The sequence below is a fragment of the Manacus candei genome, unplaced genomic scaffold (assembly GCF_025592945.1).
Source record: "Manacus candei isolate 608988 ecotype Guabito, Panama unplaced genomic scaffold, ASM2559294v1 h1tg000011l, whole genome shotgun sequence".
Taxonomy (NCBI): domain Eukaryota; kingdom Metazoa; phylum Chordata; class Aves; order Passeriformes; family Pipridae; genus Manacus; species Manacus candei.
In genome coordinates this window covers 32377317-32404961 of record NW_026138059.1, presented here as the reverse complement: position 1 = coordinate 32404961, position 27645 = coordinate 32377317, and the positions used below count along the sequence as shown (strand labels likewise).

The 27645-nt window shown below is 34.0% G+C and overlaps 1 protein-coding gene across 1 annotated transcript in view; it reads right to left on the bottom strand.

Moving 5' to 3' along the window:
- The window catches only part of LOC127466854 (glutamate receptor ionotropic, kainate 2), a 246679-nt gene that overhangs the window by 106559 nt on the left and 112475 nt on the right, over positions 1-27645 (bottom strand). Inside the window, exons 3-4 of the mRNA XM_051778199.1 lie at positions 11766-11933; positions 7678-7935 (exon numbers count right to left, since the gene is read on the bottom strand). Coding sequence (XP_051634159.1) covers positions 7678-7935; positions 11766-11933 — 426 coding nt within the window. The remainder of the gene's footprint in view (positions 1-7677; positions 7936-11765; positions 11934-27645) is intronic.

Sequence of the window (27645 nt, the reverse complement as noted above, 5' to 3'; positions counted from 1 at the left end):
CATAAAAGGAGATGAGGTTGGTCAGACAGGACCTGCCCTTCCTAAACCCGTGGTGGTTGGGTCTGATCCCTCTTGTCCACTTCCCTTACACTAAACCAACGCTCTCATACTGTTCAAATTTTAAGGTCATATTTTCCTTAACCTTTGATTGCAAGAACCCTCATCTTTCTTGAGATCTGCTGCAAAGAGCAATGTAATATAGTGTGATGACTTTTGCTATGCAGATTAAATTGAATTACCTGGGAATTTCTTACACATAAAATTCTAGGTCATACAATTGAGTTCAATGTTTTGTTTTCTTTCTAATAATACCATTGTTGGCTTATCCACAGTGTGACCAAATCTTACACTTGATAAAGAACTAATAAAATACTTTAACACAGATAGTATTTTCTATAATATTGTAACGTCTGAGATTGCCATCTGCACATGTAATTTGTATACTCTTCCTGCCAGAAAATGAACCTTTTAAGTGAATCTTTTCAGTAACCTGTAACCAATCTATTTGTGCTTACTGCTCTTTTTTTGCATCCATTTGACAACAGTTGTGTAAAGAATCTATTTCTCTAATTTGCATATAAGAATGTCACCTTGAACACTACGGCTTTCTTATCTCAATATTTATCACATCAACTGTGTTTTCCTTGCCCAGAAGGCACTGTGACCTGTCAAAGGAGGAAGTTTTACATTATTTGTTGTTGATAAAGGAAACTTGACAGTTGCTTAACACTTAGATACTTTTTCAGTGTTTACAAGTAAAGAGCTTATTTTTCCAGGAATGGAAATTAAGTTGACTTGACTATTTAAAAAAAAATCAAAACAAAACAAAAAAACCCCAAACAAATCCAAACAAAATCCCATACCAAACCAACAATAACAAAAAACAACAAAACCAAACCAACTAACCAACCAAAACCCCACAAACAAACAAACTCAGACTACAATTTCACTTTATTCTACCCTATTTCAAGAAGGATCCAATTTAGGAAAGAAGTTATTAGTAATAGGTGGGTTATGCAGATATTAAGTGAACATAAAGAACCAGGATAAATGTACTTCAAAATTTGGACAGATATCTAAGTTGGGATGAATCTGAACTTGCCTACCTTTTCCAAACTTCTAGAACTTTGCCTACCATCCATATGTTCTCAAAAGGTAATTTTTAACAGAAAGAAGGTTACTTCATTGGCTCAAGTGATTTGAAAATTTGGATCCCTTTATAACTGTTGTTTTCTTTTAACCAAATTTGGTATTATTTACTCCTTGTTTTAGACTCCAACTAATTCTGTTGGCAGCAATTACAGTTTTAACAATATTTACTTTATCATCATAGAGAATTCTGAGTTGGAAGGGACCCACATGGATCATCAAAGTCCAACTCCTGACCCTGCACAAGACAGTCCTAAGAATCAGTTTCTTGAATTCTGCGCAGTATAATTTACTGGTCTGCATTTTCCTAATAATAAATCATTATTTTTCATTCCCAAGTATTGATTCAGTATCAGAAATGTCAGAAGAATCTCTTATACATGAGTATTCAGAAATTTCAGCATTTCAGTATTAAAAAAACATACATTATAACCTCCTTCTAAGACTATTGTAAGAATAATGTCCTTCTATACTCCTTTTCCCAATAAACACCTCATTTGAGATACTTGTTGATATTAAAACCTTGCCACAATTTTGTTAGATGATTCTAGAAGGACAGGAAGCAAAAGCTTTGTCCACTTAATTTTAATGGTTGAGTGATTGTTCTGAATCTTGGCCCACAGCAATGCATAGTACTCCTTTGTGCTTTTTATAATTACACTGCTCCTCCCAACAGATGTTCCCTATTGTACTTTGGACTGCGCATCCCAGATTATCTTTAAGAAATCTCACCTTATTTCTGCCCGTCATCTATTCTTGAACAAACTTTGTCCTTCAAAATATCAAAATTTCAAACCTGAAATATATTCTACTGCACATGAGCCATGTCAGTTTATAAGATTCTGTTATATATCACCAAGACCAAAGTCTTGTCTTCTAAACTGGGATGAAATGCACTGTTACTATATCAGTTGTCAAATATTCAAATGCAAGATTCTCAACTCACTTCATTCCTTCTCTCTCATTCTGTTAGGAATAGGCCTTAGTTATATAAATGTGTTTATAAAAGAGAACGACTTTTCACAAAAATTGAGATATTGCTTAATTCATTTACATAGAAGTAGAGGCAAGCAGGCCTTTTCAGACCATCTAATTTTCTCTTTCTCTTTTCAATTCCCTGTCTTCTCAAGTTTCTTAAACACCATTTCTCATCTTTATAGTGCACTATGTATATCTTCCTTAAAGAGAAATTTTCTCACTAGCCAAAATTTATTTTGAGTCACTTAAAAGCTTTTTTTCCTTAATTCTTTAGCAATATTGCCCACCTGCCATCACTCCACATTCCTGTCACCCACAAAATATTTAATTTCCCTTGGTTTAAAGTTATATTAACTGCAAAAGTGACTATTATTTTAAAGGCTAGTCCTTTCAAGTTACCATACAGGATAAAAGAAGGGGCAAAAATCCCAAACAAAGCAAGCCACAAGATGTAAGATATCTGTAAATATGATATATGAAAAATAGAATAGAATAGTTCAGTTGGAAGGGATCATCTTGCCCTACTGCCTGACCAATTCAGAGATGAACAAGTTAAAGCAAGTTAAGGTCATTGTCCAAATGCCTCTTAAACACTGACAGGTTTGGGGGCATCGACTACCTTTCTAGGAAGCCTATTACAGTGTTTGACCAACCTCTCAGTAAAGAAATGTTTTCTAATGTCGTCTGAACTTCCCCTGATGCAACTTTGAGCGACTCCCACATGTCCTGTCATTGGACATCAGGAAGGAGAGACCAGCACCTCCCTCTCTACTTCATCTCCTCAGGAAGCTGTAAAGAGCAATGTCGCTGCTTAAACTCTTTTTCTCCAAACTAGACGAGCCCAAAGTCTTTAGATCATCATGCCTTCCAGCACTTTCATCAGCTTTGTTGCTCTCCTCCGGACATATTCAAGTACCTTAACATTATTTTTAAATTGTGGGGGCCAGAAATGCACACAATACTCAAGGTGACATCACCGTGCTAAATACAGTGGGAATTAGGTAATGGAAATTAATACTGTCCCATGAAAGAAATTGCAGCTTTATTTACAAATCATTACCTGTATACTAGAGTAAAAATATCAACAAAATGACATCTTTCAATTTCCTTCATTTGAATTATAGCACAGGGTTCAATATTAAAGACCAACACAAAACATTTTTATTTCTGAAATAATTTTTTTCAGCTTTTACTTTGGCTTCTGTTCATAGATGTAACAGATTTTTGGCGTTTATATTCATTCACCCAAGACCAAAACAAAAGTTAATTAAGAAAAAATATCCAGAACCCTGTTTATATCAACTTGTTCTGTTGATATATAAAAGTATCAATATATTGATATCTATACAAGTGCCAGTATAATTTAAAAGCCCCATCATCTAAATATTCATGTATTCTTTTTGGGTTTTTTTTAAATTCTCTGAGATTCACAAACTTATTTACAGTTTGTCTGGTCTGTTTTCTTTAGCACAGAAATTAGAATATATATTTGAAATTAAGTTACTCTTTTGAGATCAATTTAATCCATTAGGACATGTAGCTGATGAACATATTGCCATTTTTTCCACTTTTTTTTCTTAAAGACAATTGACTGTAGCAAATCTTTAAATCTGAAAGGATTTAATTAGTATCCAGGGATAGTTTAGTGGTATTTAATTAACAAAGAGACAGTATTTAATTAACAAAGAGACTCCAAATTACTTTAAAGGGGAAAAAAGTAACCAGCCTCTCACTATATCCTGCTAGGAGTTTTTCAGATTGGGTTTGTTGGTTTTTTTTGGTTGGTTGGAGATTTTTTGAGTTACTGGATTTGTTTGTTTGTTTGTTTTAAACATGAAATCCTAGTTAAAAGGAATATACTTTGTCATTTAGAATTATCACGAGAAACAATATTTATCTTCAGACTAGCAAGAAAAGTGTTTTAGAGCCTCATTACAATTCTTTGGTCTGTACAACAAATGGACTACATTAAAAAAAAGTTTTGAGAGGTTTAAAAAAAGGCAAACTAAATCATAGAAGGAAGCAGAATGTAGCCATTTTTAATGCAAAAAAAAAAATAGTGAGTGCAGGATTATTAAAACACAGATTCACAAAAAGGATCTCACACAATTTTTCTTCCCTAAAAGAAAAGACTCATATACTTAGTGCCACAATACCTACTCCATAAAATACTACCAGGTCAGAGGGCTTTATTGAATTATTAACACCTTTGGCCATTATATGTTCATTTTTATTTCTATTATCATATCTCCACTGTAAAAGACTGCGTGTCTACTTACTGAGACAAAATATAATTAACCTTTCTAGTTTATTCATCTACTTAATCGTATTTGTACAGTCTTAACTCCTCCTCATTACACCGTACTCAACCTGATCTTTACTCACTCCACTGTTATTGATCATATCACTCTACAAGCATCTCTGTACCTGTTTCAGCCTGACACGACCTCCATTTTCTCCTGTGCCAAGTTATCCTGCATTCTTCATTACAGACTCCTGAACACAAGGCAGGTCTGATCAGCACAGAAAAACCCAGCATTCTGAGGTTCAGATTGCTGTGAGGAGCAATAACTGGAGTCCATAGATTAATCTTCTCTGATTTAACTGTTTCTGCATCATAAAGCTTGAGGCAGGGTCTAGTTGCTACCTACAGTAGAGACTTACTTATATCTTTTCTCAAATTAATAGTGAGATGCACAGCTATTCCTCTACTGAGAATGCTTCAAGGAACAAGACAACACATTAATGGCTGTTCTTAGTGGTAATCTCTTAGATTATTGCAAAGGGAGCCTGGGATTCCAAATTTTCTCTTTTATTTCCAACCAGGCTCTAAGCAAGGATTGACTATACCACCTTCATACCATGCAGTCTCGGCTCAAATTGGATCCACACCAAATACAAGTAATGGCAATGTATTTTACACATCTCATAATATCATAAAAAAGTTTGGGTTTGAAGAGATCTTAAAGTTCATCTAGTTCCAAAACCCCCATCACAGACAGGGACATCTCATATTAATGTTCTGAAGGCAGCTACGCTAAGGGTTTAAAGATACAAAAAAACCACAAAAGAAGACTGCATCTACAGTCACGTAGTAGCAGCAAAATGCTTTGCTGTCTATCAGTCACAGTCTTCATACAAGATAGAGGCATGGGAAATTGCATATTGTTGGACACAATGGTGCTGTCAAGAGGCAGCTGAAGTGTGCACTTGAAGTATCAGTCTCCAGTGTATCTCTGCAAATGACACTGGAGTTAACATGGGCTTTTGCTGACTACAAACTGTCAAATAACCACACAGCTTTTTCCATTTGTGTTTACTCAAGACGATATATCCCATACTGAAGGAATGAAGAACATTGACAAAAATTTTTTTTTAGAATACTTTGAAGTGGATGAAGTATCTGTCCTTTATTATTATAAAATTTTAACAATTCCTTAGAGAATTCATAAAACTGAGGCCTAAAAATTAAAGGTAAAAAGACATACTAAAAAGTACAAATAAATAAATAAATAAACTAATGAAATCATGTTTTCGCTCAGAGTGGACCTAGAATCCACCTTTTAGTATATGGGTGATCTCCACAATTTATTCGAGAAAAATCCCAACCTATTTTATGCATGCTTTCTACCTTTTCTTTCTGTCTATAATAAAGGCATCATTTCCCCTTGTATCCATGTTTATAAAGTAATAATAGAAATACATAAAGCAAATATGACACCACCATCCCTCCCTCCAAAAAAAATTAGTCTTAGCAATTATTGCTGTAACTGCTATACCAACATATTATTGTCTTGACAAGGACGTCCTTTAGAGAATTGTCCATTCAGATAAATGAAATCCATAACACTAAAGTCATCATAAAATAAGGCATGTGTTATCATCCTAAACCTTTCAATAAAGGAGTGTAAAATGTGGGTGATTAAAAGAGAAACAAAGGAGAGGGAATTATCTATCTTACATTAGGGAATCACTGGTCAAATGGAAGAAAGGGGAGAGAATTACTTGAAAATATTGAGCAAAGCAGTTTTAAGGTATTAAAACACGAATTTTCTAACTGAAAGGACTGTTTTAAAAGGTAACTTTTTTGGAAAAAATAGTTAGCCTCCAAACTATTTTAATCAAGGGGAAATATTTCCAATTTATGTAAACCTAAGTCAATAACTGTCACTAAACAAAAATTACTTTTTTTCAGTCATCATATGATTAAAATTTGAGGCTTTTTTTCACTTATTTCCTATTTCAGAACAATGATAGAAAAATTTTAAAAATAAGAAACAGGCTACATATTACATATTGTAAAGCTAAACTTGAAATCTCTTTGACTACCTGAGGCTTTTGGTTACATCAGCCAACATACTAGGGAGGCAGTCTCTAAGCTTCACTGCCTTGCATTTTTTTAAAAAGCATAAAGAAAAAATCGGTTATAAAGACGTTTACACACTGCCTTCTCTGCTCCCTCCTCACCTTTTGATATCCATAAACACGTCTTATCTGAGCTTGAACAGTAGGCGGGGTGTTCTGTCCTGCAGTAGTAACTGTTGTTTATCTAGCAGAGTTAGTCTCCCATACAGGTACCCTAACAGGTAACACATTGTTTCTTGATCTAATTTTCTTTTATTTTAGATTTGGATAGATAATAGCATTATGTAATGAGGACATCAACAGTTTTCCAGTTCCTTGAACCATGAGAAGGGTTGGAGGATCACCATGCTCTTTTCCTGGTAATGATGGATCAACCAGCATGGGAGAAGTTAGCAACATTTCCAAGAAGATTAAATATATCTTTGGCTAAGTATCTTCCTTGTATCTTCCATTACAATCAGATTTTCCTCTTAACCAAGGTCTTAGTTCTGACCACCACTAGACTTAAATGGAATTTAAGTTTTACAGTACTTTTCAAAGATGACACTGCCAAGGTAAAATAGAAGGGTAAAACAAATTTTAGCATGACTAAGGGAAAGAAAGCAAACTGGTACAATTCTGCTGGAAAGGCAGACATTGATTTTTAACTCTTGTAATTCATCTGCAAAACAAGCCTCCAAACTTCCCGTGGTTTCAGTTGTTAGCAGCTAAAACCAAGCCTCCTCCTTCAATTCTATTTCAAAAAGCAGACACTGAAACTCTAAACAAATATGGTATCTGTTTTCTAACTTAACCAATGACAGAAGCAGCACCAGAATATAGGTCTTCTATTTCACTGGGCATACTAGTATATCTTTCAAGTTACCATATTTTTCTTCCAAGTTTAAGTTTTAAATAAATTCAAAAGGTGTTAGCAACTGTTAGGACACTGCAGAAAACACAAATAGAGTGTGACAAATTTATTGACAGCTGTGAGCTCAAACACACAGAATTCAGCAACTGAAGCACACTTTTGAAAATACTTATGCTAATAAATCCACATTATTTGTTGTATACTGGTTTCAATAGAAATTCTTGTAAATTAGTTAAGATTTCTTAAATTATGAAATATGAGTAGTGACACCCCTCCTCCCTCTCTTTGTACATGGGAATACATCTGAACATAGTCTAATGCTTTAGCCTTACCAGTGCTGTCATCATAAACAACAGTAACAGTTTTCCACTTGAAGAACTGCACAAGGTCAAGGATGGCACGGCTGAGTGAAGAGAAATCTGGATAAAGGCTGACATAGAAGGAGTCCTTGTTGTCTGACACCTGATGTTTCCAGCGGGTCTGGATATGTGGAACACCCAAAGCGTTGCAGATGGATTGCACAGCATTAGCTGAGGAGCTATGGGATGGTCCAAAGATGGCTGCAACCCCAAGGGACAGCTGATCGCAGGCTGAAGAGGAGACAGAAGTCTGTCAATGATGAGAGGAAAGAAGGCAGTGTGCCAGAAGGTATTGCACAATTCATATTAAACAAAAGGCACTCCATGAAATACAACTGTATTACTGACAGAGTTCCCTTCCTGTGTAACACTTTCACTTGCAGATTTCAACTTCAGAATACATTTCCAAGCTTTCACTACAAAGTGATAAATATCAACACTTAACACTTAAAAAGCACTCAACTATATTTAATAAACACTTCTAGATCAGTGGAAGTCACAAAGGCCAACAATTGTGTCTTTTAAAAAGCACTGACAAGGAAAGAGATTTATGCTCAGCTGCACCTTACACTTGGAAAATGGCCATGTAGGACACTATTCTAATCTAGTTTAAGTGTGAACCTCTTCCTCGATCAATCAACACTATTTCTACTGAGATCCTAATTACTCAGAAATTTTACATGTTAAGTAGCTTCTAGGGCCCGTGATTAGTTTCATTTAAATGGACATTTGAATTTCTGTATTTGAAAGGAGTCAGGTTGACTACCAAAATTTAAAGGCCAAAATTTTCGCTAAAATTAAATTACTGTCTGCTAGTGGAAAAAGTTCAGCGTCCCTGCTTAAAAACTGGAGATGCTCAGTTTTGCTACACTTGTACTAGTACATAAAACTGGCCCTGAGAATCACTGGCATGATATCGTTGCATTCAAACAGCTTAGCTATCCACTTTCTGATACAGATTGTCTCTAACTGTACTGTTCTTTGCCAGCCTCTGGTCTGTGTTATCTCCAGTATCACCTTGTGAAATATTAGTTAGGATGTACCAAAAAGAAGGCAAGAAAAAACAGTCAACACTGGAGACCAGTGTTTCAGCCCATACCCTGCTCCTATGTCATTCACTACCATAGGCATAAACTTTATGAATATGCAGTTCTGAAAAACAACAGATTCTGTGTTCTAAGAAAGCAATTTATCTGATAGGGAGAAGTAATGAGAAGTATCTCCTTAATACAAACTAGGTGCAAGTATTTGTATGAGGTTTGATTAATTAATACTGTTACTCCACCACCACTGTTCCTAGCAGCTGAGGAAACAAGCAGTAGAAACACATTTTGCTGCATCACTTTTCTCAGCAATTCAAAATTAATTTTATTATTATGTACATTCTTTTCAACTTGATGAAAATATTGCTGTCTTTCAAGTGGATTCCAGAAATTATGCTGGCACACCTTTTTATTACTGTAGAACACCAATGGTTTAAATGAACCTCTCATACACACAGGATCTCCATTGCTATTCGGTGTGTTGCCTAAATGACTAGCCTGATAAAAAAAAACATTTATGCTAATATTGCCCTTCCTAAGAGTAATCAACAAGCTTTATGCAAATGTCAGTAAATGGGATCACTAACAACAGCAATAGTTACCAGATGGCTTTTCAATGGGCTTTTTTTTTCCTGTTTCTGAGATTTGAATAATGCAATGCTTTCACACGTGATTTAATATAGCACTGGTTCTCTCAGGAGCATGCCAATTTTTCTAGCACATTGAGGGATATTTTGTTGCACTTACATTATTCTTCAGTTAAACAGTATCTTGGAATATCATCTTGCCTTCAGGTTGTTCTTTCATATAGTACCTTTAAAAACCCATTAATAGTTCATCTATATTCAACTTCGAAAGTATGTGTTTCTAAGAGGTCTAAATAGGCTATTTTTGATTCAGCACCTGCCTGCTCACTAATGGGCATAATAATGAACCACAAAAATGAGTCAAATGCTCAAACCTCATTGTTGAAACTCTGCTTTGGAGCCATCATAATAAAATGAACCATTTTATGTTAACCTTTACCCTTCGATTCTGAACTAAAGCGCCTGTGAGCACAAAGGTAGTTTTCTGTGTGTGAATTGATGAAGTAAAAAGCTATTAGAACTGGAAGATTACACAGATTTTGATACAGCCTGATCAGTAACAAATAAAGAGCTACATTCTCATCTAAGATGCAAGTGGGAAAAATGAATATATGCAATCTATTCAATATATCTAATCAATAGCATGTTGCCATTCTGACTTCAGCTATTATAGTCTAACAAAAATTAGCAACATAATATTAGGACTAGCAAACCCTAACTAAGGGCTAAAAGTAGTTTGTTGCATTGCCTCAGGAAAGACTTGAAGAATTAAATATCTCAGAAGAATTTTTTCTGCTCTCTACATCCTCACTCAGGAATGGGAAGAAACTGTTTCATTATATTTCACAGGCTAGCATGTGTTGGATTCAGGAAGCATATGAATTTGGAGAGTGAGAAGGAAAGGAGAATGAAGGGGGTAGAATTAAGGATCCGCCCATTTTTTCACTTTTGACTGAGATGGAAAGAACAGAGTAGTCTCTCTCAGAACCCACTTTAATCAAACATGCAAAACACTGGAATAACAACTCAAAAATACAGTATTAAAAGTGGGGGTTTGCCTCTTTCTTCTACCATATACTCACTTCTGCAAGAAACCGTCTTGATAGGCATAAATATTTAGCCTACAGTATTTTTCATAAATCAAAGCCTCTTCAATGACCAAACTGTGTGTATTTCTGTACAAATATGAACACTTTCTCTTTTCATGCCTAAAAACAAGACTAGAAAGATTAACTCTTCATGTTATAATAAAAGAGAATAAAAATTCCCATAAGTTCTAAACTGAAATTTTTAATCAGTATTAAATTCCATTTCCTCTGCATTCATCAGCAGCAGTGTTTAATTATGTATCGTTTCTAATGTTTCATCAAATGCTTTTATTCTTAGCTCACTATAACACTAAAAATCCCTTATTGTATAAAGTTTTCAGTCTTCAATACTTGGGAAAGGCATGTTGGGACCAGATCACTTAGCAAATTTAGGCTAAAAACCTGTCATAAGAAGCACAGGCTTACCTTCAGTTCTTTCACCTTTATTATTCTCTTTTTAGGGATGACATTCATATGCTATTAGCTCTTCAATTTATAAAAAAATATTTTTAAAGAACACATAATACAGAGTAAAATTCAGTCTTACACCAGGCTTTGTATTGTGTCTTGCAAATACATATTGAACTTTTTGGTGTTTGCACTTCCTAGAATACAGCAATGAGGCAGAACAACTTCTGTCTGTTGACATTGACTTGAATGTAAAACAGTCTGAAAACTTGGATTTTTTTGGGAATCAAAGATTTGAAACTTTGAAAAATTTAGCAAAAATGTTCAAAATTACTTTTAACTTCTAATCCTTCTTTAAACAAATCCTTTATACTTAGAGAGAAAATGGTTGAACTCAGGCTAGACATTCACCTGATAGTGATATTGTACAGACTTGATATTTAGCCTTACTTTTATGCTATGCTGACATAAGATGCACAAAATTACAACTACTTCTTTCCTTTTGAAGTCCATACATGATTAACTATATAAAGGCATTTGTGGAGATGTACTTAAAGTCATTGAATGCCTAAACCTGAATTCCAGGTTCACTAGAATTTGGAGGAACTTGACATTTTTCTCAGTAAAGTCTGGAGATACTGCTTTCTCACTCCAAAGGAGCTGGTCTCAGAAACATCCTAATACATTGTTCAGCAAAATTTATTTCAGATTTTAAATATTTAAGGAAATAGCTTTTAGATAGGGTCAATGGGAGCAAAAGTGATGACGGAATTTTCAAGCAGTTACCATTACAGCCTTCAATAAAGCAGTTCCTGAATGTCAGCACAATAATATCACAGTCTCATTGCATATGGCTTCATTGGATAGACATTTTTTCAGGTAGGTAAACTGAGTCTTCGTTCCTCATTAAAAAAATGAAATATGCAAAAGGTTACCTTTTTTGGATGCTTCAAAACTGTCATAGAGATTTATCTTTTGAGTGTCATATGTTAATGTGGTGTTTGGCAGAAGAGTTCTGTTTCTGTTGATTGTGTTCACAGCAAATCTGAAGGCTAATTCTTCTGCTCCCATTGGACCAGATTCCACACACTCAAAAATGCCTCCTGGAGTGCAACAAAGACAAAAGAACAAAACAAACCACAAGTAAGCAAAAAGAGCATAAAGTAACATCTTTAATCATGCTTTGGATTCATCAGCCTGAATTGTTTCACTTAATAGACCTCATACAGTGTAACTCATGATTTTGGTGAGGTTCTAGCCAAACAATAACTAAGCCAGAAACAATTAGAACTAACCTTAAGGAAATGTTTTGGGTTTTTTTCCATACAATATTCATTTTACTATTGTGAATTAAAAAAGTGTGGCAATGTACACTAACCACACTATTGAGAAGCAAAATAGAAGGGAGATGAAGAATATTTAATTATTTTACATAGTTAAGCTTGAAATGAACACATTTACCCCTTCCAGATCTGCCACTACCTATTTGCGTGTGCAGGCAGAAGGAAGATTTCGGGATTTTTCTTTTCTGCTATTCTAGACTTATGATACATCTATAATGAACTGGACAGTTCACTGGAAATGCAACACACAAAGGTGTATGAAACTGGGATGCCTCAGCTTGTCTCCAGAAATTAAGAGGTATAGGTATTTTAGCAAGACTGTTTGATTGAATTGATAAACATGTTGAGTAAAAGGTTCAAATTTTGCTCTTTTGCCTTGAGCTGCATGTGGATGCTAACTTCAGCAAATGCAGGAATCAAAGCAATTGCGTCCTGCATAACCTCTCTCATGTGATGACAGCATCTCCAAACAAGGCATGCTACCAGAGTAGGACATGCCCCAAATAATAGATCATTTCTAGAACCAACCTTTCTGAACAGACCTTAATCTTAAATGAAGTAAATACATTCGTGCTGTGCTTCAGCTTTTCTCATTAATGACATATCATTGCCCATGAAATGTAAATTTATATACACTTTGGGGTAATATAATTTATTCTTGGGTCTGTGAAGGCCAAGGTTACTGTGACAATAAAAGTAATTTGAAGATATGTCCCTACTGTAGTGACATGGAATGCCTCAGAAAAATGACTAGCATCCTGATGGTCTCTTCAGTCCTCATATTAACAGCACCTGTCAATACTAATGGACAACCAATGGCCATCATCTCAGGATCATTAATTACAAGCCAGACATTGTGCCTTCATGAGAAATGTTATTCATTCACTCTCTCCTGCCTTGAATTTATTCATTTCCTGAGTAATGTTCCTACCTGGCTTTGTATTTTCTTTAAAAAAAAATAATATTCAACATCACTACCTTCTCAGCAAGAAGCTCCCAGAATCTGAATATACAACTGAGTCAAACAACTTCACAAACTACAGTCAGTTTCTGAATAGTCTTGTGAGTAATCAAGTAGATAAACTTTTCTAAATCAAAAAGACTGTGTAGGTAGTATTTACTGATAGTATTAAATATAAAAGTCATTTCAGTTTTATAAATCTCCTGCCTCTTACAACCCATTTCTCATTACAGAATGGAGGTGTTAAATTTTTTCCTGCAATTGAGCCCTTGAATTCCCAGTCAGAGCCCCTAGGGACAGATGCTCATACAGTATTAATTTAAAAGCACAAGTCCTAACCACTGAGAAAAGATGTGACTAATAATTATTTAAACATTAGTCATTTAAAACTGGGAATGAGGAAATGATGGTAAAGGCAGACTTAAGAAAAATTAATCTAGGGAAATGGTCCAAATGAATTGAGCATAGAATGTATATATAATCAGTAAACAATATGAACAATACTTCAGAAGCTAAGCAAAAGAAACTTGGATAATACTCAGGTAAATATAAGCTCAGTGCACTTCAAAATTGAGAAAGATCCCATGTTTATTTGCACAGTGATGGAATATTAACATGAAAGGTAACCTACTGCTTTTGAAGTTAATGAAGTGTTCTGTTCAGGGAGAGGTATTCTGACAGACAAGATTTTGCATTGCTGAGACTTACAGAATCTAAACATCGCAATTCCAGCTGTGGCATATAGGAGGATACTATTTTGATTTGGGAAGAATAATTAAAAATTGCTGCAGAAATCTAAAAATTAAATAATAAATTATAAGTATAGATTTCCAGAGACAGTAGAAAGATATTTCCATAAACATAACGGAAATTAAGATAGATTTCATAGGCTTTCCTAAGACATCTGAAAGGGAGCTATTCGAACATGTTTTAATAAAACAGTATTACACAAACAGTTGTGAAAAAAAAATCTTAAACTACAATGAATTAACAAGGAAAAATAAACATTACAGTATCTTTATTCTCCTGAAATTTTTAAATTGGAAGATTTCTTCTGTAATTTCAACGTGTTTGAAGCTCAGTAGTCTCCTTTCTTTATTCCTCTATTTTTCATACCTAAATTCTTGAGATAGGGAATTCTATGTCAAATATGCAGCCACTACTCTTCAGCACAAGAAAAAATAAAAATGAAATTTTATTTTGATCTCTCATATCTAGGTAATTCCTAATGTTAGTGACAGTCTATCACATAGTAAAACAATTTTATAAAGACGACAAAGCCTCCATTCACTGTAAGCTGCAATGATGTATGACTGCCCATATGCACCATTCAGTGGTTTCTTCCTTCACTCACTAGTTCTCTGTCCCTGTGATAAATGTACCCCCTGAAAATATTGCAGCATATGGTCTGTCTGTTTCAGAGTATATTTCCATTCCTAAGGAAAACAGAGGTAGAATACCCCGTTTCTGTAGTTCTATGATTAGAATATTTTGCTAGGAGGAAGGAAAACATATCTTCTGATTCCTGCTCCTGAATATTTTCATATTTTACATTAGGTAGACATTGAATTAAAAATAAGAACCATAGAGGAATATAAATTAGACTATGTATTTGAAGTTTCTTAGCTGTTTTCCAACCTTTAGGTTGTCCAACTTCCACTAGGTTCCTTTCCTTCTAGTTTTATGCTACTTCTGCATCTCTCTGCTCAAAGAGCAGGGAAGAAATAGTTAAATATTAATAGTTAAATATTTTGGATGATGGCAGTTGTGAGTTCATCTTCACACTAAGAGACTCAAATCAACTGGTTCTCAAAAGTGTGCCACGTCCTACTAATATGCAAAATGAAAATACCAGGCTCCTCAGTTGTGAATACAGCTGTTAGCTTTGGCCAACCTAATGCTGCCCATGGGGCACCATCATTTTTTAATTGAACATCTAAACAGTTTAAATTGAACTCACACTAAGCAGAGCACAAGCTTAGACAGACACACATTTGCATTCTGAATATCAGAATACAGTAAAAAAACAGATCTTCATTCTCTAGATGGAGAGACCTTATATGCTTACTTGGAAGTCTGTGTCCGGTATTTCCAGGATGCTCAGCAAAGACACATAAATGAGTTCAAGCATTGACAGAAATGGGAAGTTTTAAATGGTGCTTTTTCCATTGCTGCATAAGAAGTAAGTAGAAACTTATTTGGTAACTTTAAACTGCCTTGGACTTATCATTATGTTCATATATTTGTTGCTGAGTATGCAAATAATAGCAAAAAGAAACTCAAACTTTGAGTATTTTTAAAGACAATGTCATATAAATCCACTGGCTTAATACTGGGAGACAAACCACAAAGTTGTTATAGCATATTGTGTCATGTTGTTCCCTCCCAAGAAGGCTGTTCTTTACTGCTGCTGTACTTTATGCTCAGGATAGCCTTATTAATAATCAAATTGAGGAATGCACTGCATGCCTTCAGATAAGCTGACAGAAGAGTCACAAATCTTGCTATTGGATATGTGGACTAGCAGCCAAACCAATGCCTATCTCTGTCTAGCAGCTTGGGAAATGCAGGTGTTGTCATTTGTATTATTTTTAACAGAGCTTATAGACCCATGACTGGCAGAAACATCAGTCCTCAGATACAATCAGCAGCACATCCTAGAGGAAATGTCTGAAATTCCACCACTACCTCAAAACAGAGACAGAAAACTTAAAAGTAGTAAAAAAAGGTGTATATGAATCTTAGCTTGCTTTAATGGTCTCATATATGACTTCTTCATTTACAGTGTTAATGATAAGGCAGTTTGTCTCTGTCTTATAATAGTAACACTAGGGAATACGGCATCATGTATCTACAGCTCAATCTGTAGCTCAAAAAGTTTTACAGGCTGTGTTCAGTAGGTGACTGCTGTATAGCTGAGCACTTCAAGTTTTTACTGTCATAATAATCACTTAGTTAAAGCTCACTAGGTTTTTAGTAATGATCAACACCTGAAGAATCACAGAGAAGAAGAATGTTTAAGACATGCCAATCCAAGCCAGATATGCAAGAGCAATTGAAAAACATTCTTTACATATTGTATCTTTGCAGTGACATCCATGATAATTCAAATTTCTTATTACTCTTGGTATAACAGAACTCCTTTTACTAAACCCGAAATCCACTAGTATTCTTTATCAGGTGTCAGTATTGAAAAAAAATTTATATGACCAAGTTTTTTAACCAATAGGAAAAATTCAATCGTCTACGTAATACTGATGCAGTAAGACAAACTATTGGGGCTAAGAAAAACAGATAGCAATATTTTACCAAAAAGGACATAATGTAGATGTCCTTAATATTTTCCAAGGAAGAAGAAAATCTGAATTAGTTAATGAAAAATTTTACAAGTCCAAAAAAATTGTTCTGAGATTGCTTAAATGAAAAGTCTGCATTTTCCATCAAAAAAATTAGTAGAGTTGACATTTTTAGTTTGCTAGTCATCCTGGTTTTCCCTAATTTTCAAATAATTTTCTCAAACACAAAATCCAGAGGAAAAAAAAAACCAGCCAGCTTGATACACATCTTGGCAAAACTTTTCCCCCCAAAGAAAAGAATTTTCCTGCTCTTATGTACCTAATTTGACAAATAATAGGATAACATCTTAATGATTTAACTTTTCATTTCCATTCTACAATAGGGTTCAGTTTGAAGATCAGCATCTTTGTGTTTGCATTATCATCCCCATAATTATATAATATATATAATATATAATGGGTATTATATCTGGATATATGGGTATTATATATGGATAATGCCATGGTTACTAGACTATGGCATTAAGTGCCACATCCAGTCTAATCTTAAAAACGTCCAGGGACAGTGAATCCACCACCTCCCTGGGCAGCCCATTCCAATGTCTGATTATTCTCTCTGTAAAAAGTTTCCTCCTAATATTCAACCTAAACCTCCCCTCTTGTCCTAGATATAAAATTTTCTTTTCTTTCTAGTATCAAACCAACTTGATAGAGATCTTGCACATACACATACTAGTTATTAATGGTTATGATTTTTTTAACATTATAGTCATGTTATTATTATCATGCACCAATCTGCACAAATTTACTGACAGTTATGGAGGCCTTTATTAATACATTCTAAAAGCTACCATCGGTCACACATGACATAAACACTATTTTTTTAATGATAGAGTAACTTTTTAAATATAATAATATAAATCCCTATCTTAAGTAACATTATAAATGTGACTGAGAGCCTGGAGAAAATAACATTGCCCAATAACATTTCTTCCCATTATTTTACTTTGAAAACATACAAATGTATTTAAATTTTACTAATAAATTTGTATTAAGTTCTGTAAGAATGTAAATATTTTATCCCTTCTTCCTTACCTCAGAACAATACTTTGAATCTAGGATAAGTATGGTACCCAGATCTAATCCTGATGTGACAAACAGAAATCTCTTTTTTTGATTCATTATTTCCCATTCAGAAACCATGAAATCGCAGCCAGTCTTTGCTTAATAAACTGGAAAATTTGTGAGAAAGGAGTAACTGGTATCTGCTATAAGATACTTTTCCAAAAAGTGTCTTAAGACAGAATTCAAGAAATTATATCAGGTATTTTATTATTAAAAGATATGTTTATATCTGACATGTTCCAGTTTTGAAATTGGCCATTTGGTAATCAGAGCCGATGATTATGATGTAGTGAGGTACTACATGAAGGAGAGAGTAAGTCAAAAGCATATTACTGAGAGGACAATGGACACTGTAGACATTTTGCAGAGGTAGAACTGATGGCTTTTCAGAAGTGTGAACGGACTGCACTTCTCCAAACACAGGTATAGCCAGAAGGCAGTGAAAAGGCTCATCCGAAAAACCTGATATCACTGACATGGCATGTATGGTACTGGGATCAGGAGGCATGGTAGGTGCTGTGCTACAGTGACTGATTAAGACTGCTGGTTGAAGGCTTTTTAGCCCTAATCAAGCGTGCTATGCACTGTACTGATAATCCTCTTTCAGATTCTGTTATGGATTTGAAAGCTACGGACATTCAAAGACGTCCTTACAGGTTGACAGCTTAGGCTTGTGCTTCCTATACAGAACAAAATTACATCTTAGCCACTTATTTCTGTCTAGGATTTAAGAAACTGAATCACTTTCAATCAAGGTGCTAAAAATGCATGAAAAATGTTCTTCTTTGCAACCTTTTCCATAAAGTAATGTAGTTTATAGAATTATATAGATTTAGAATACAATAGTGTGAATCTGGACTATACGTTGTTTTGATTATTCTTTTCAAAATTATATTGAAAGCTCTCTGAATCTCACTATAGGAAAAGGTTTAAAAGGATCACTTGACAAAGAAAATACTGCTTTATTTGATTTTGAAGCTGGTGTTATGTGAATAAGCCACCGTGGAAAAAGACTTCAGCAGTATCCTTTATTCATTCTGAGTGTACTTGGAGTTTTGAGGAGGGAAGCAGGATCTGAAATTTCTGGGGTTTGTTTTCATTGCCACTGATTTCCTGCATAACCATGGACAAGAAGTTTTTCTTAAAAATAAATATTTTTTTAAACATCTCAACATTGCAGTAGAGGCACAATTATTGGAAAATCTAACATGTTTTGAAATGAGATATAATTTCTGTTAAAGGCATTCATGGAATCAGTGTATGCAGGCATGATCACAGAATCCTGCAAATTTTGCACCATAAAACGCATAGAACTATTTGCTTCAGCATCTAAGTTATCTTTTGATTGATAATGTAGTGTAGCTGCATGAAACTGGCAACTTTAAGGCATGCTTTTCCTAAAAGGATTTGAATTAACCACTAAGACAAAGAAAATTGTATATTCTCTGATTGTACAGTAAATAAAGTGCTAAATAACAAGTCAATGTTAGGTTTATACTGTTAATGTTAAATTAACTGTCCAAACAGAAATATTGTGGGGGCTTTTTCTTAAATATAGAGAAATAAGGAATAATATGAGGAAATAGTGAGCGTGGATTTCATTTGAACAAAAGTTTCTCCATCTTCTAAAAGTGGTGAAAAAGGTTTTAAAAGGTAAGTACATAAAAATTATAAGTATCTTCAAAATTGTTTTACATGTAACTGGATGCCTTCTAAAAAAATACCTGACCTAAGGTTTGCCAAATGCTGTGACCTCTGTTACAGTAAGTGAAATTTCAGTATCTGGACATCTGTGCAGAATTTTCTTCAGAAGTGAAATGCTTAAATGGTTATCACCAGCTTTAGAATATTGTGGTTTTTTAGTGCTTAATATTTAAATGTTCAGGAGTTTGTAGATATTTAAGTGATTTAAGAAAGTTCAAAAACTGCATTTTCATGTTTTAATTCCTTCTCTTAAGATTTCCAAAGACAGAATCCTTCAGTAACCTGAAACAACACTTGTTATCTAAACAGCAAAATAAAAAAAGACAAAAGGATACATCTGGACTTAATACATACATATATGCACACACATAGATCTATGTAACAGATGCAGAGCACCAAATGTCATTCTATGAGTGGTATGAACTGTATGTATGAAAAATTCCTTTTTGCTTTTGTAATACTTGTTAATAGTAATTTTTGGGTTAATGAAATTGTGTTTAGAATTGTGATAGATCCATTTGTTTACCAGGACTAGAAGCAGAGGGATTTTGTTCTCTAAGGACTATATTTATGATATACAAAATAAAGATTTCTTGTCCTTCATATGGTATTATAAAGTGAGAAGAACTAAGTTTTCCAGTTACTTTTATATTTCAGGAAAATATTTTCAAATTTTAGTTTGCTACATCGTGTTTACCTTACTTCATAATAACACATTCCTACTTCCTAATGCTTCCATGTTACAATGCCTTAACTGGAACAGTTTATTGTTTCCATTACGCCCTTAAAGTTATTGAAATACAGATTTCCTTCAATACTGCTTGGAGCATTTAGTCACCTTTTCAAAGTGTTTCCTTACTGTATCACAAATTAAACAATTTGAAATCACTGCTATAAAAATGCTGTGAGATACCAGGAAAAGGTATAATACTCATAAAAGAATTTTAAAAAAGCCCTTCAAAATCAGATTGATGGAAGAGTTTTAAATGTGACAGGCAGTTTTTGCAGGTATAATTAATAATGTTTAGTTCAGTACTCAGATGTTTAGTTTCCAAAAATGTTTACATTAGAGAGTGGTTTAGAAAGTCATTATCTTTCCATCTTAGCAACGTTTTCATCAAAATCACTTTTGCCAAAAGTATTGTTACCCTGGTTAAAATGTGCTACTATGAACATAAGGTTCAAATACTTAGAAGCAATTTTCAGAAGATCAAGGTGGGTTATTGAATGTTACTTAGGAAAATCTTCACTATTTCTGTCCCTAAGGTACCAGCTACTTTCATTGCACAAAACTAGTATTTTTGTATTCTCTCAAAGATTACCTTTTTGAGTCTTCAGCCATGAAAGAAAAAAACCAACTAACCAAACCAAACCAAATTTAGTGTTAGTGCAGATAAAAAAAGTTTAAAAAAAAAAAGCTTATTTTCAAAAGCTGAGATATTAGGAGTTTCTGCTGCTAAACTGCAGATTTCATTTGAAAGTTTTAAGAGTACATTGTTTCAGATTCCTTGACGTTGCCTGTTTCATAAGTTATAGCAATAGTGAAACAAACTACACTTTGTAATGTGTCCCAAGATCAATAACAATCTCAGCATGACTTATGCAAACAAGACTAGAAGAAGAAATTTAGACGTGGCTTTCCAAAGAAATGAACGGACTGTACTATATCAATTCCATAAATAACAAGAAAAATAAATTTAAATTCTCTTCTAAATATGACACAAAAGTTGCACAAATTTTGCCCAGAGATTCAGACTTCTAAAGTAATTCAATTAATGTGATAAATATCAATAAAATACATGGTAATGTATATGAAAGTTGAGTGCTTCAGAAACTAACAATTTATGGCAGACTGTCACAAAGAACAGATTCCAGTAGAATCTTGAAGTAAACAAGCAAAAATGTTTAATGAGGTACAAGAGGGTCTGTTTCAGTATACTACATATCACATCTCCAGTAATAAACGAGCAGTTTTTAATTCACAGCCTGAAGTATTAATATTGGAGGGGCTGGGGGATAACGTCGTACACAAGAGAAAGTAAAAACATTTGATCTGAAGCACAGACATACTGAAAACCTTACATTCCTCTCTCATTTGCAATTGATTTGACTGTCACCTGTATTTCTTAGTAATTATCCAATTATCTTTTCCATGAGAGGCAAGGATTTTAATCTTCCTAATGACTGAAATGCAATCTAGATGTGAAAATGATACTACCATAGTACATGCTTTCACCCTGTTTTCATCTAAATCCCAAAAGTCATCACTAATTTTATCCAGAGTTTGTGTTTATATTGATCATCAATTATATGCAGATATTTTGTTTTATTAAGACTCTAAATGCTAAGAAGTTATTAGCTAAAATGATAATTAATCTCTAAAAAGTTGTTCACTAATTTGTCTTAATTACTGAATTAGAAGCCTCTTGATAAAAATGAAGAGTTGTTTTGGCAGAAAAGTGGAGTTTTACACCCTGCCTTATCTGAACCCTCTACATAGATTAGCTGTTATTTTATATAAAGTAACTTTTCCTTTTTATTTTCTCTTCTATATATTTTTCTAGTGCATGGCCAAACAGATACATCTTTAAGCAGAATACTATAATCGATGACCACAATATCTACTTTTCTTTTTTATTTACAAGGATATATTTTTTCTAAAAAGTCTAAAATGCTTTAAACTACTCTATCCACAGTGAAGGCTCATATTTGTAACAGAAGACTAGGCAGTAAAAATATGTTTTTCTTCTATTTTATATTTTTCAAACAGAAATTATTTTTTTCATCCAGTACAATCCCATGCTGAGGCCCTTTATATACCTTATAGCACCTACATTGTGGCAGTTGAATCCCATTCCCTGACTTGGATTCAATTTCACCTGCAATTAGTTTTCTTTAAGATGGACGTCCCTTATGAGTTTGTTGTTGTAAGCAGTCTTTATAGTATTCCTTAAAATGAGATTAATTGTATGTCGAAAGTACTATTCAAAAGAGGTCAGATTTTCCCACTGCCCTTTGTTTAACACACAAATGCAACATTCTTAAATACTCTTGTAAAATCCTCAATGACTTCCAGCAGGTGAACCTCATTAACTGTTTCTCACTAGAGAAAAATTAAAATCTTATTTCAACAGCCCTTCTGAAGATGATACACAAAACAGATGCATACAAAGAGGTATTAACCCCTATCATGCACACCGACATGAATCCACTTTAAAAAAAAAGTACATTATGTCCAGATTTGCTACTTTTTACACACTTCGGAAAACTAAAATTGATTTTTAGCAATGACTGCTCAAAAAACTTATAGAAAACAGGTTACATAGAAGTAGTCACCTTCAGATCCAGCTAAACAGAATTTACTCCCTGAACTAGAAATTAAGTTTCATTAAAACAGTATATACCCACTGATAAAAAGTAAAATTAGATTTATTTATATGAAAATAATTTTCTGGTCTTTTAGAGGTATGTTGAAAATATCTGTAAAGATAGACCTTGCCCACTAAAAGTTATACCCATGATTCAGAACACACTTACATGTGCAAAATTCATCCTACTGTTGAAGAGTCAGACTGTTGAACTTAATACAATAGTTCCCACTATAGTAAAAAAGAAAGGCACATACAGAGACTGATTCAAAATAAGCAGACTGGAAGGCTCTTGGTATCTGTTCTTTATCTTCCTTTATGTAGTCTGCTCTTCATATAGTTCAGATAAAATGAATTAAAGATTGTCCTTCAAGCCTCTTATTTATTGGTTCTCCTCTGAGCATATGTATCTAACACATGTGGGAGATAAGTGCACATGAGCCACCAACAATATAAGGTCCTGCAGCAAGACCTTTCTGACAGTACACTCTTACATTCCTAATTAATTTTGTATTTACACACCCGTGTGTTATTTCTTATTCTTTACCAAGTTCCCTTTGTTACCGCATTGTTTCCCTTTGTTACCACACCATGTTTATTCTCGTATCACCGAATGCTGGTTTAGTTGTTACTGTGGCTTAATTGTTTACTGTTAACTGCATTTTGAAACAGACAGCTGTCATAAAATATCTTTTTTCTTTTATAAGGGTTCTTTCTTATAGTTGTTTTCCCCCAATAATAAAAAGTTAAATATTCCATGCAGTGATTTTCCCCTTAATAGTATGTTGCAATATGTGCTCACAAATTATAGCTTTCCATACCCAGTCAGTAGCAGGAATTTCTTTAGAAACTACGCAGGCAGAAGCATATCACTCTACAGAAAAAACCAAACAAACAAAAAAAAAACCACAAAAAAAACCCCTGCAGGATTAAGTTGTCATATGTATAAAGATATCATGTAAATTAGATTTAAATAACATTGTCTTAAATTATTAGCCTGTCATTGTTAGTGACCACTTTTGAGAAAAACAGATTTTCTAGCCTTTCGTATTGATTTATGTAAACCACTAGCCTCAGTGTCTTTATAATTCAATTCAAATCTGTAATGAGTCAGACCTGTGGAGAGGCCTGTTCAGAATGAACAGTGACAATTTAGTTGAAATGCTGCTCATGCCATGGAAACAATGAAGTGTGACACTTTGTCTTTTACATCTGTCACGGGTATACTGGGAAAGAAGAGTCATTTATTCTGTTTTCCAGAAAGGCAGCAATATGGATAGGAGAATTAAACATCTACTTTGGGGGAGTGCAAGGTATTTCTTTGCCTTTTTCACGGGTGTATTGAGCTATTTTCTAAATTCATTTTGTACCTTGAATATTCATTATTTATTTTTAGCTTTTTCTCCATTGAAGTCTATACATATCCCCCTCTGAAAAGCTTCTATGACATTTAAGATACCTTTTATTGCATTTTTCTTTCAGTTAAGAGTCTACCTCCAAAACACATCTTTCGCTTTGCCTGTATTGAGGTATTCAGCCATGAATACAAGAAACAAGAAGCATGTATAGAAAACAAGACAGCTGTTTCAAAATGCTCAATGACTAGTTTTTTCTGTCATATATATTAACCTAGAGTACAAATTGTGCATTATTACTTTTGTAAATATAGATTAATGTTAACATGAAATTACATATACATTTTGACCACTCTAGTTTCTTAATAAAAAATATCCTTAGACCAAAATTTTATGCATCCATGTTCCAGAAAGATTTTAATCTTTGACTCAAATTTCTTCAAGCCCTAATTTCTTTTTAATATGGTGTTGTTTTCTACAACATAATATAGAGCTCTAAAAGTTCAGATTTCTCATTAATAAGGGGTAATTTAAGGATTAGCTTACATTATCTTGCATTCTGAATTTTTACACCTAAGATTAAAAGGTTATTTCCAAAACTTGCAAAGGCTTAAGTCAAATTCTGTCTTCTCTCAGCTCTGTGATATAAATTTTGTATAAGTTTTTTAAACACAGGGTCGTATATGTATATCTCTGCTCAATTCTTTCCAACAAGTTAATGAAGTGCAATAATTTAAGAGTGTATGTGGAATGAATATTTCTTGTGCTAGAGAACAGATATGCAGACGGTGTACTGCAAAAAACAGTGCATAAATATATAACCAAACCACTGATCCAAAGCAAACAAGGAATAGGGATGCATCAGTTGGTCATCAAAGCCTAAAATAAGAGCCATACTCCAATCCTCGTTTCTGCAAGCTGTTTCTGGATCCTTCAGAAACAGCATAACTTGATAGTTTCAAATTTATGGATATTTAGAAGTAAAAAAAAAATATTTAAATAAATGTGTCCTAAACATATTTGAAGCCAGTTTCCACTCAGAATGGTTCATCTCAAAGGTCTTATGCTCCAGGCAAGCAATTGCTTGCTGATTGTGCCTTGTTGATGGCTTTAGCAAATGACAGGCAACTGTAATTAGAAAGGACTCTAATGAGATGGACAATTACACCTGTGTTATCCCTTTTGTATGCTATTGCAGGAAATAACTGTAGCTAGACTTAGAGAATCCTTCAAATAGTATGTTACAGTCTTGCTCAACTATTCAGTTACATATTAAAAAAAATAAGTGATTTGAACTTCAGGTGATGTTTTATTGTATACTTATTTTTGCAAAATACAGATTTGACAACAGTAAGTTTTGTTATTTTGAGCAAATTATGCTACTTAAAAAAAATAATTTGGTTGAAATTACGTTTCGGACTTACATTTCCATTTTTACTCAAGTTATTTTGCACTTATATTTTACTTATTTTTAATTGCACATTAGCAAAGAATGAAAAATAGAAGTTTCAAATTAAAATTTCAAAACATTGTTATTCAGTGTTCAAAATATTCATATCTTCTTAAATTTGGTATGTAGTAGTCTTAGATTAGACTGTTCTTTCCCCCTGTCAAATGCTGCCAACAAAAACTGGGAGACCCACAATTTTTTCAGTTTTCCTAACCGGAAAGCAGAGCATTCAAAAACTTAGAAATGTAACAACTGAACACGCTTGTTTGATCATTTGCGGCGTTTGGCTGGGACGGAGTTCATTTTCCTTATAGCAGCCCATAGGGCACTGTGTTTTAGGTTTTTGGCTAAAACGGTGTTGATAATGTACCAATTTTTTTTACTGAACAGTCTTTTTTCACAGTGTCAAGGCCTTCTTTGTTTCTCACTCTGCCATCCCAGTAAGAAGGTTGGCATTGGGCAAGCGGCTTGGAGGAGACGCAGCCAGGACAACTCACCTGAACTGACCAGAGTTCCATATCATCTATCATGCTCATCAATAAAACTAGGCATGGAGTTTTTCCAGAGTAGCCGTTGCTCAGGGATTGTCTGGACATTGGACTACTAGAGGAAAGTGACTGCTTTTTAATAATTTCTTTCTTATTTTTCCTTCTACTTTTTGGAGCTGCCTTTATTTCAACCCATGAGTTATTTTTCCTTACTTTTGCCCTTCCAGTTCTTTCTGCTGTGAAGAATCTTTGAAGGCCTTGGTTTGACATGCATGTATTCGTCCTTAAAATCAGCCACATGGGGTTTGATTGCAACCCTGTTCTTCAAGGTGATAATTGTACATTACAAATATTTTTCTTAGTTAGAAGTGTATAGCATCTAGAAGTGTTATATCCCATTGATTTGCAGATTAAAATATGCTGTACATTCCCTATAGCTTTGTGTTAATTAAATAATTTAAACTATTGTAATTCACATTATTATTATTATTGAGAAATAAGTTGTCCTAGTACATATAATGAATTGAAAAATTAAAATGATTGATAGTCTGAATACTGATAAAACAACTTGAAGGTTAGATTACCTGCCAAAAACTATCTCAAACTATCATTAGTGATGAACTTTCCTCACTCATTTACAGCTAAGCGGTTCCATTGTGTTCCTTCCATTTGTTTCCTTTTAGCAGTTTATTAACTTCTGTTTCCCATACATTGACATCCCTTGCTTCAGTACGTTGCCAATAATCACTAATATTTTTGTCAGTGTATCTGAAAATTACTTTAAGAACTGTTCATTTGGTCCTAAAGCATGAATGATGTTTGCTCAATCCTTCTGAAAGTGAACAGTTTCCTTGGATAAAGCTGATTAATTATTTTATGGTTCTGAAACCCCAAAAGAGTGAAAGAATTTAGAAATTTAAAAGAAAAAAAAACCAGAGAGACCCAAAACTAGTCAAAATTTGTATCAACTTTTCCTACCTCACATTGGTGAAGTTTGAAAAATCTGCAATGCAATATGTTGGAGCTGAAATGTCAAATGAAAGCCCACAGGGGTATATGACTGTAAGAAGAATCTACATGATGCTGTGTGCAGAACTAAATGCTTAAGAAGAGAGCAGAGGGTAGGGAGGAGAACATTAAGGCCAAAAAGTCTTGAAAAGCTTTCAAATAGCAAACAGCTAGGAAAGCCAAGAACAACTGCAAAATTCATGGTTCTGCAATCATACTGTGATATTTTCAAAAATTCTCAGAGCACATTCTATTCACTCAAGTGCATGGGATTTGCCCTTCAACTATGGATGAGGACAAAGGTAAAAAAAATCTGGCAATACACAATAGAATGGTGTAGAAAGGCCAAATTCCTGAGCTCAGGGTCACAAACAGATGGGATTTCCTAAAAAACTCCCATACATTCAGTTTCATTCTTCTTCATCTTATTAAACTGTTGCACTTTGAATTGCAGCCCCCTATTACTCATGTCAATGAAATTTAAATGCTTGCAGCTTATTAAATGTGAAATTTGAATGCTTACCTCTAAAGGACAGATAATACTTGCTAACTGAATCTCTGCTAGCTGCTTGCCCCTGTTGGTGCCTGTTTAGTTCCCTCACTGTCTTAAATCCCTGCACTGCTGTCCCAAAACTCACATCTCAAAACCCCCACTCCATCTACATCCCAATCTTTCTCACTCTTATGGTATTCAACATGCATTTTCTAGTCTCAGAG